The 10,210-nt window shown below is 48.2% G+C and overlaps 1 protein-coding gene across 1 annotated transcript in view; it reads left to right on the forward strand.

The window, feature by feature from the left end:
* LOC116540884 (S-adenosyl-L-methionine-dependent tRNA 4-demethylwyosine synthase TYW1) overlaps nucleotides 1-9,992 on the forward strand; it is a 309,103-nt gene extending 299,111 nt beyond the window's left edge. The window contains exon 16 of the mRNA XM_032264675.1: nucleotides 9,807-9,992. Within this exon, the coding sequence (XP_032120566.1) occupies nucleotides 9,807-9,878 (72 nt within the window). The 3' untranslated portion in view covers nucleotides 9,879-9,992. The remainder of the gene's footprint in view (nucleotides 1-9,806) is intronic.
* Nucleotides 9,993-10,210: the final 218 nt, after the last annotated feature.

The following is a 10,210-nucleotide window of genomic DNA, read 5'->3' on the forward strand; positions in this document are numbered from 1 at the left end:
CGTCGCGTACTTCCACTTCCCTAAGGCTTACAGGTGCCCAAATCTCATGTCGCGTACTTCCACTTCCCTAAGGCTTATAGGTGCCTAATTTCTGCCTGGTTTTGGCTGCTTTCCAAGGACATGATACAGTTGTTTTAATATTTTGTCCATAGTTTACAGTTGTTGTCAACAGGTGGTTTTCTCTGATAGAAATGATCCTGCCGTTATCAGAGTTAGAAGAAAGAAGTATTTAAAAATAAAGTAGTGATGTGTACTATGATTACTTCCATTCTTCATTATACTGGAGGTCTTTATATTTTATTTTTTTCACCAGATGCCTTCATCTCACTCTGAAGTATACTGGAGGTCTTAACAGGTGCAGAAATAAGCATAAAAGAAAAGATATAAGAATTGGAATGAGGCTGGGCACAGTGGCTCATGCTTGTAATCCTACCACTTTGGGAGGCTGAGGCAGGTAGATCACCTGAGGTCAGGAGTTCAAGACCAGCCTGACCAATATGGCGAAACCTCGTCTCTACTAAAAATACAAAAAATTAGCTGGGCGTGGTGGTGCATGCCTGTAGTCCCACATACTTGGGAGGCTGAGGCAGGAAAATCTCTTGAACCCAGGAGGTGGAGATTGCAGTGAGCCAAGATCAAACCACTGCACCTTAGCCTGGGCAACAGAGCAAGACTCTGTCTCAAAAACAGACAAACAAACAAACCAAATTGGAATGGAAGAATCAGAAGTGGAATTATCTGCCAATGATACACAAAACTGAAAGAATCTGCAGAAGCAATTTTAATTAAAATAAAAGTTCAGGAGGGGTGCTGGGTATCAGGGCAATATTAAAAATTCTGTTGCTTTCTGTCTATCGGCTTCACATCTTTTAAAGGATATTTCAGAAGCGTTAAGATTGGCCTCAGATTCCAAGCCACTTTATAGCTCACTTTTTGTCCACGCTTCCCTGTTTTCTCGAGGCCATTTGAGTTTTGTTCTCTGTCATTCGCCACCAAAAGAGCCTTGGCCAACAGAGAAGGGTTTTCCCTGAGGTCAGGCCCAGGAGTCTTTTGCTCCTGGGGTGTGGTATGGATCTGCTGGAATGGAGCAAGGGGTGCCAGACGAAGATGAGCTCTTGGGACAAAGGCTGAGCCTTGCTTCCTGCAATGTCCCAGCACTATCACACTGGGTTGGGGCAGAGTAGGTCTCAATCAATATTTACTGAAGGACCGTGGTTGCTATTTTTAACGATCTGAAGGATTCACACGAGGAGGAACTGACCCAGGCTGCGCAGGAGATGCCCAAGAGTCAGTGCCATCTGAGGACAGACCAGGCAGAGCCGGGGGACCTTGAGCTCCTGCCCAAGGAGGATTTGGGTGGAGACTGGATGAACGCTGGCAGGAATTTCAAGGGTGGATTCAAACAACAATTAGGAATATGGATTTTGACCTTCAGGGTGGAAAAGTGGAAGAAAAATAGAATTGTCACACGGTGGCCAGACTCCAAGGTGCTCCTTGATGATTCTTGCTGCCCAGAACTCGTGCTCTTGTGTGGGCGCTTCCCTCATTGAATTGAGCTGGCTGTGTGGCCCACAGAATAAAGTGGAAGTAACGGGGGGTGACTTCCAAGACCAGGTCATCCAGCCACTGCAGCCTGCAGGTGTTATTTTGGGGAAGCCAGCCATCATGCCATAGGGGCACTCACACAGCCCTTGGGGGAGGACCATATGGAGAGGAACAATGTCCTTCTTCTTATTTTTGAGGCAGGGTTTTGAGAGCGTACTTATATAAGGACTTTGCTCTGTCCCCCACGCTGGAGTGCAGTGGTGCAATCATAGCTCACTGCAGCCTCGAGCTCCTGATCTCAAGTGATCCTCCCTCCTCAGCCTCCTGAGTAGCTGGGACTACAGGTGTGCCCAACCACAGCTGGGTAATTAAGACTTTTTTTTTTTTTGTAGAAATGGGGTCTCACTATGTTGCCCAGACTGGCATCAAGTGATCAGCCTTAGCCTCCTAAAGTGCTGGGACCACAGGCATGGGCCACTGCACCCCGCCTGTGTTGCCTTTGACGTGGTACCTGAGACATGTGTTCTGGCAGTGTTCAGGCCCAGGGAATTCCCGCAGGGGGTTGGTGTCCTAGCTTGTGTCAAAAAGAACTCCTTTAACCAAGGAGCACTTGGAGGACACGTCACTGCCTGTCTTTGCGTCATCCCCAGGACAGTGCCTGGACGCCGTTGGTGCCCTTTAAATGTTCTTTGATTAGTGAGCAAAGAAAAGGAAGCTTGCCGGCATCCTCTGGCCCTTTTACCCCTTTGCGCTCTTCTGACTTGTTTGGTCTTCCTGGAACGCTGTCCAGCAGAGGGCAGTGTTGCGCATCCCCAAGGCATGAACGTTCATCAGGTGAAATAGGGACTCCGATTTTTAGAGAAAAGGTCTTGCTCTGTTGCCCAGGCTGGAGTTCAGGCGCAGTCACGGCTCACTGCAGCCTTGAACCCCTGGGCTTAGCGATTCTCCTGCGTCAGCCTCCTGAGTAGCTGAGCCTACCGACATGCACTATCATGCCCAGCTCATTTTTTCATTTTTTGTGGAGATGGGGTCTTGCTACATTGCCCAGGCTGGTCTGGAACTCCTGGCCTCAAGCAATTCTCCTGCGTCAGTCTTCCAAAGTGTGTTGTTTTTGGAATAATTGTTTCTTGCCACAAGCCCTAGACTTATACATGATGAGAAAACTGCACCCACAAAGCACAACTAAATATTTTTTAAGCCAAGTATTTAGTGGCTGTTGATACAGATAAATACATTGATTGACCATATCTCAGCCGTAACACAATGCCACCTGCACTGGCACGCTAAACGCCTGGGTAAATGGACTTTGTTTTCCTTCTGATTTCCAATAGTAACCAAAATGTTTGGGGACTTTTCAGAAGGACTTCAAGATACAGAAAAGATGCTGTAAGAGTTATGGTAAGAATAAATAATCAGGCCAGGTACAGTGGTTCACACCCATAATCCCAGCAGTTTGGGAGGCTGAGGCGGGTGGATCACCTGAGGTCGGGAGTTTGAGACCAGCCTGGCCAACATGGTGAAACTCTGTCTCTACTAAAAATACAAGAATCAGCTGAGAGTGATGGGGCATGCCTGCAGTCCCAGCTGTTCAGGAGGCCGAGTCAGGAGAATCACTTGCACCTGGGAGGTGGAGGCTGCAGTGAGCCGAGATTACACCACTGCACTCCAGCCTGGGTGACAGAGTGAGTCTTTGTCTCAAAAAAAAAAAAAAAAGATCACATGGACAAACCTTGAAAACATTATGCTAAGAGAAAGATGTCAGTCATAAAAGACCACATATTGTATGATGCCGTTTCTGTGAAATGTCTGGAATGAGCAAATCTGTAGAGACGGAGATTAGTGGTTGCCTAGGGACGGGGGAGATGGTGGGAGACCCAGGGAGATGGCACGGGACTGGGGAGTATCAGCTAAAGGGTGTGGATCTTCTTTTGGGGGTGATGAAAATGTTTTAAAATTAGGTTGTGGTGATAGTTGCCAAATGCTCTGAGTATCCTAAAAACCATTGGACTGTGATGCTTTCAAATGGGTGAATTCTATCTCAAAGCTGTAAAAAAGAATACTCGTGTTCAGCTACATTTTTACATTTATCTTGTCCTTGTGATTTAGTCTCTGCAAATGTGTTAGTCATCTGTGGTGGAGATGATCGAACATACCATTGTCCATACGTCCTGGTTAGCCCGTGCCAGCAGGGGTGCGTTGTAGGAACACCACTGCTCCGGCGCTCAGCAGCCAGTGTGTTTCCTGACGGTTGCCATGGTGCTGCGAGGGGCTCATCTGTTGTCCCCATTCACAGATAATGACCAGGTCTGGATAAGAGTGGGTGCTTTCATTCTAATCACTAGTCCCACTGTTACAGCCATGAGGGCTGCCCTGGAGGTTGGCATGGTGCCCTCTGCAGCCCTGCTGGCATCAGCTGGAGGTCTGTGACAGCTTGTGGCTGTGAGAAACAGCCGCCACAGGACTACACAGCTGGCAAGGCCTTGGTTTCATTTGTCACACATCTTGCATCCAAGATCTGCCTTCTTCCGACGTGAACAGCAGACCCTGGAGGGAGCACCTCGCAAAGGGTGGAGCCAACAAACCCAGAGATGTGGGGCAAAGCAGAATCCCTCCTTAGACGGAGCATCTGTGGCTGGCAGTTAGGAGGCTTGGCGTCTAGACCTGGCTTTGCTAGTTGGATTGACCAAGATCACACCGCTAACCCTCTGACCTTGGGTATGTCAGTAGATGGAGTCTCCTATGGGAAACCAAGGCTGAGACCTTTGAGGCCATTCTCTGTTCTAAATTCCGTGAGCTACTGGCTTACACTCTTGAGAACAAATGTAGTCCCCCACTGAAGGCCAAGGTGGCATGTTGTCGTCTGTGTCTTACCTGTCGGCTCCCTCTGTTGTTTGCAGTGGTCGTAATTTGAAAAGCTGTGGCCCAGCCGAGGTGCCTGATGCTTTGAGCCTGAGGGTAGAGATGAGATTGGGAGCATGAGGAGGGACTGGAGAAGCTGCCCTGGAGAGCTGGAGTCCTTGTTTGGCCTCCATAGTTTGCCCCAGATCGTCAACGGAAAATCCAACCTTATGTGATATTTGCAATAAGAGGACGTAACTTACGGCATCTTGAATTGCATTGCTGTTTGGAACAGCATGTCAGTGTTTGCTGCTTGTGCAAAAATGACCGTTGGCGTGTTCTTTCAAGGTCTCTGGTTGTTTAACGTGAGGATAAAAGTGTAGTTGTGAGCAGTGCCTTTCCTCTCTGCTCTTAACACAAGGGTGAAAGTGCAGTTGTGAGCAGTGCCCTTCCTCTCTGCTTCTAACACGAGGGTGAAAGTGCAGTTGTAAGCAGTGCCCTTCCTCTCTGCTCCTAACACAAGGGTGAAAGTGCAGTTGTGAGCAGTGCCCTTCCTCTCTGCTTTCCGGGTTTTCATTTCCCCACTCCTTCCACATTGCAGCCAATTGCACAGGGCCGAGGCTTGCCTGGCAGAAACGGGCTTTGTTTGCACACAGCAGTCCTGAAGTCCCCTGTGAAGAGCCTCATGGCATGAGCCTGAAAGACAAGAACTCTTGTCAGGATGCAGAACACCATTGTTTTCCTTTTTGGGAAGAGGTCTTGCCATGTTGCGCAGGCTGGAGTGCAGTGGTGCAATCATAGCTCACTGCAACCTAAAGCTTCTGGGCTCAAGCAATTCTCCTGCCTCAGCTTCTTCAGTAGCTAGGACTGCAGGTGCACACCACCATAGCTGGCTAATTTTTTAACTTTTTTGCAGAAGCAGGGTCTTGCAGTGTTGCCCAGACTGGTCTTGAAGGCCTGACCTCAACTGATCTTCCCTTCTCAGACTCCCGAAGTGCTGGAATTACAGACGTGAGCCACCGGCCCTGCACAAGCACAAGGCATTACACACATCACATAATGCAGTTTTCACAATAACACTGTACTAGTCCATTCTCACACTGCCTAAAGAACTACCTGAGACTGAATAGTTTAAGAAGAACAAAGCTTTAATTGACTCCCAGTTCTGCAAGCTGTACAGGAAGCATGGCTGGGAGGCCTCAGGAAGCTTACAGTTGTGGCGGAGGTGAAGGGGAAGCATGCATGTCTTCACATGGCGACAGGAGGGAGAGCATAAGGAGGGCAGTGCCACCCACTTTTAAACAACCAGATCTCGTGAGAACTCACTGTTGCGAGAACAGCAAGGGGAAAATCTGCCTCCCATCCAGCCGCCTCCCACCCGGCCCCGCCTCCAACACTGAAGATCATAATTCAACATGAGTTTAGGTGGGGACACAGCCAAACCATAGCAAACACTTTGAGGTAGGTGGCATTATTCCTACTGCAGAGGAGGAAGTTGAGGTTCAGAGAAGTCAGACAACATGGCCACAGCAGCACAGCGGGTAAACCGCAGAGTTGAGATGAAAATCCGTTCTTGCATGGCTATATACAACCGTGTCTCTGGACATGTTACAGCATTTTCTGCCAGTCTTTTTTCCACACTGTTTTTTTTTAAATTTTATTTTGTTTCATAATTGCGTAATTGAGATCATACTGTATAAACATTTTCTAGAGGTCTTCTACCTGCTGAAACCCGAAGCCCCAGGGGGTTGCATTGATGCAGAAATTCACACTATCGACGACCATTTCTGGAGGACTCTTTTGAACTCTACTGATGTGGAAGGTCTTCCTCTATTTGGCAAGGAGAAGCTGTGATCTCTATTTCTCTATTTCTTTTTTTTTTTTTTTTTCCCATTTATTTATTTTATTGCATTTTACATTTTGGGGTACATGTGAAGAACATGCAAAATTGTTGCATAGGAACACACGTGGCAGTGTGATTTGCTGCCTTCCTCCCCATCACCTACATCTGGCATTTCTCCCCTTGCTATCTCTCCCCAGCTTCCCACCCCCCACCCTCCCTCCCCTATTTCCCCCCAACTGACCCCATTGTGTAGTGCTCCCCTCCCTGTGTCCATGTGTTCTCATTGTTCAACATCCGCCTATGAGTGAGAACATGCGGTGTTTGATCTTCTGCTCTTCTGTCAGTTTGCTGAGAATGATGGTTTCCAGGTTCATCCATGTCCCTACAAAGGACCCAAACTCATCGTTTCTGATGGCTGCATAATATTCCATGGTGTATATGTGGTGAGATGGGTTTCCTGGATACAGCACACAGATGGGTTTTGGCTTTTTATCCAATTTGTCAGTCTGTGTCTTTTGATTGGGGCATTTAGTCCATTTACATTTAGGGTTAATATTGTTATGTGTGAATTTGATACTGCCATTTTGGTGCTAGCTGGCTGTTTTGCCCTTTAGTTGAGCTGGTACTTATTCCTTTATATGTGTAGAGCCTCTTTCAGGAGCTCTTGTAGAGCTGGCCTGGTGGTGACGAAATCTCTGAGTACTTGCATGTTCCCAAAGGATTTTATTTTTCCTTCACTTATGAAGCTTAGTTTGGCTGGATAGGAGATTCTGGGTTGAAAGTTCTTTTCTTTAAGGATGTTGAATATTGGCCCCCATTCTCTTCTGGCTTGTAGGGAGGGTTTCTGCTGAGAGATCTGCTGTGAGTCTGATGGGCTTCCCTTTGTGGGTAACCCGACCTTTCTCTCTGGCTGCCCTTAGTATTTTCTCCTTCATTTCGACCCTGGTGAATCTGACGATTATGTGCCTTGGGGTTGCTCTTCTTGACGAATATCTTTGTGGTGTTCTCTGTATTTCCTGGACTTGAATGTTTGCCTGCCTTGCTAGGTTGGGAAAGTTTTCCTGGATAATATCCTGCAGAGTATTTTCCAGCTTGGATTCATTCTCTTCGTCGCATTCGGGTACGCCTATCAAACGTAGATTAGGTCTTTTCACATAGTCCCACATTTCTTGGAGACTTTGTTCATTCCTTTTTACCCTTTTTTCTCCAGTCTTGCCTTCCCGTTTTATTTCATTGAGTTGATCTTCGACCTCTGATATCCTTTCTTCTGCTTGGTCAAGTCGGCTGTTGATACTTGTGCATGCTTCACGAAGTTCTCGTGTTGCAGTTTTCAGCTCCATCAATTCACTTATATTCCTTTCTATTTTGTCCATTCTTGTTAGCATTTCGTCAAATCTTTTTTCAAGGTTCTTAGTTTCTTTGCATTTGGTTAGAACATGTTCTTTAAGTTCACAGAAGTTTCTTACTACCCACCTTCTGAATTCTGATTCTGTCATTTCATCACACTCGTTCTCATCCAACCTTGTTCCCTTGCTGGCGAGGAGTTGTGATCCCTTTTAGGAGGAGAGGTGTTCTGGTTTCGGGTGTTTTCATCCTTTTTGCGCCGGTTTCTTCCCATCCTTAAGGATTTATCCACCTGTCGACTTTGTAGTTGCTGGCTTTCAGATTAGGTCTCAAATCTTTCATATTGACGTTCTGTTTGTTGATGATGAGGTTATTTCTGTTTGTTGGTTTTCCCTCTGACAGTCTGGCCCCTCTGCTGTAGGTCTGCTGAGGTTCACTCCAGGCCCTGCTTGCCTGGGGTTCACCTGCAGCAGCTGCTGAACAGCAAGGGTTGTTACCAGTTTTCTTCTTCTGCTATCTTTGTCCCAGAAGGATACCCGCCTAGTGTCAATCTGATCTCTCCTCTATGAGGTGTCTTTTTGGATATATAGGGGTCAGGGAGCTGCTTGAGGAGACGGTCTTTTCTTTATAGGAGCTCAAATGGTGAGCTGCAAGCTCTGTTGTTGTTCATTCAGAGCTGCTGGGCAGGTACTTTTAGGTCTGCTGCAGCAGAACTCATAAACTGCTTTTTGTTCCCAGGTGCTCTGTCCCTGGGATTTAGGGCTTTATTTATGAGTTTCCGTTATGCTGCTGCCTTCTTTTTTTTTTTTTTTTCTTTTTTTCCTTCAGACCTGCCCAGCCCAGCAAGGAGGCAGCCTAGTCACTGTCGGCCTATAGCAGCTTTGCTGAGCTGCTGTGGGCTGCGCCCCGCTGCCGAGTGAACTTCCCTGCAGTCCTGTTTATATGGGTGTAGTTAGAACTGCTTTGGTGATGGTGGCCCGCCTCTGTTGGGGCGGAGTCTCTGCTGTGGCGTGTTGCCTTGGCAACGGCGGGCTGCCTCAGCAATGGCGGGCTGCCTCGGTAATGGCGGACGCCCCTCCCCCACAGAGCTGGACTGTCCCAGGTTCAGCTGCGCTCGCTGTGAAATTCTCAATCCAGAGTTTCTGGTTGCTGTTCTTTTATCGCCTGATCGCCTGGCTCCCTGCCTCAGAGCCTTTTTTAAGTTGGTGTTCCAGTCGCCTGTTGAAGAGGCGCCGGGGTCTGTTTGTTTTCCCCTGCGGCCACTCACTGCGCTGGCTTAAACAGTGACACTGAGGTTTGTGGCGCTTTTTTTTCTTTTTTTTTTTTTTTTTTTGCCCTGGAATCTACTGTCCTGGTTCTCTGCTCAGTCCCCTTTTTGAACCAGCATATGGGCGACTTCCCGTGGCTCCAATCGCCAGCCAAAAGGGCACCCGGACCGGTGTATTTTGTACGGAGAACCGCAGCTCCGGGGCGCCGACAAAGCAGCCGCGCGGGGCAGAGCGGCGGCGCTGGTCGGCGCCGGCCGGCGCTGGCTGGCACAGCAGCGCTGGCCACAACAGCCGCGCTGGCGACCGTGGAGCACCTCTGCCCGGGAATTTCCTAGTCTGTGGGCAATAAAAACGCGGCGTCCACTCACCCTCTGCGCTTTCACTGGGAGCTGCAATCCTGAGCTGTTCCTAAACGGCCATCTTGGATCCTCCTGTCTCTCTATTTCTTTTTACTTCTTTCTTCAGCCCTAATCTCTTAAAGCTTTACTGGCAATTTCTTTGCCTAAAACAGCAAAGACACCAAAGAGAGTAACCATTATATGGAACGGTCTCCACTAGGCTGCCTGGAGATCCCTGGCTAGGAGCCAGGAGACGTGGCCTCATGTGAAGATCCAGCCATGTGTGGACTTCCTGGTACCGGAAATGTACGAGAAAGACATCGGGGTACATGTCCCAGCAGCCCTGGGACTGGGGAGTGCTAAGGAAGGCTTTGGGCGCAGGTGGACTTTGCTGTGAGGAAGACGGTGCAACTGTCTCTTGTCTGGTCACAGGGGCTGCAGGTTGGGGCTGTGATGGGACCCGCCCCCTCCACCATGGTGACTTTCCTTCTTACCTTCACGCAGAGGCCTGGCTTCAGAGGGTGCAGTAGCCCACCTTCATAACCACCTTCTTATCTTCACGCAGAGGCCTGGCTTCAGAGGGCGCAGTAACCCACCTTCATAACCACCCCTTCTTTTTGCTGCTTCCAGTTTTTAGGGACATCAAATAAAGGCTCTTTCAAGAGGTTCCTCTTGAGGCAAACAGTGAAGAAGAAACGCTGAGTTCTCCAGTTCCAGCAGGCGAACAAGCTCCGTGGGGTTCAGTACTCTCATAGAGAGACACCCTTTCTTGAGATTAGACAGTCCTGGGCTTGGTCCCTCACACTTCATGGGACATCAGACTTAAACGCTGCCAGAAAACTCGTACCAAGAAAATGTAAGTAAAAGATAAAAAAAGTTCCAATTCTGCTTTCTTACTTCTGCTGAGAATATTTACAGATAAGACCGTGCCAAGGGGGGCTGGGAACACAGGTGCTCAGCAAGTGTATCTTGAATTGAATTCGGAAAAGCTATCATGATTCTTTTTGGTCAAGGAAGAATGATTTTTCCTGGTT

The sequence above is a fragment of the Sapajus apella genome, unplaced genomic scaffold, assembly GCF_009761245.1.
Source record: "Sapajus apella isolate SASKATOON/1434 unplaced genomic scaffold, GSC_monkey_1.0 scaffold146, whole genome shotgun sequence".
NCBI lineage: Eukaryota > Metazoa > Chordata > Mammalia > Primates > Cebidae > Sapajus > Sapajus apella.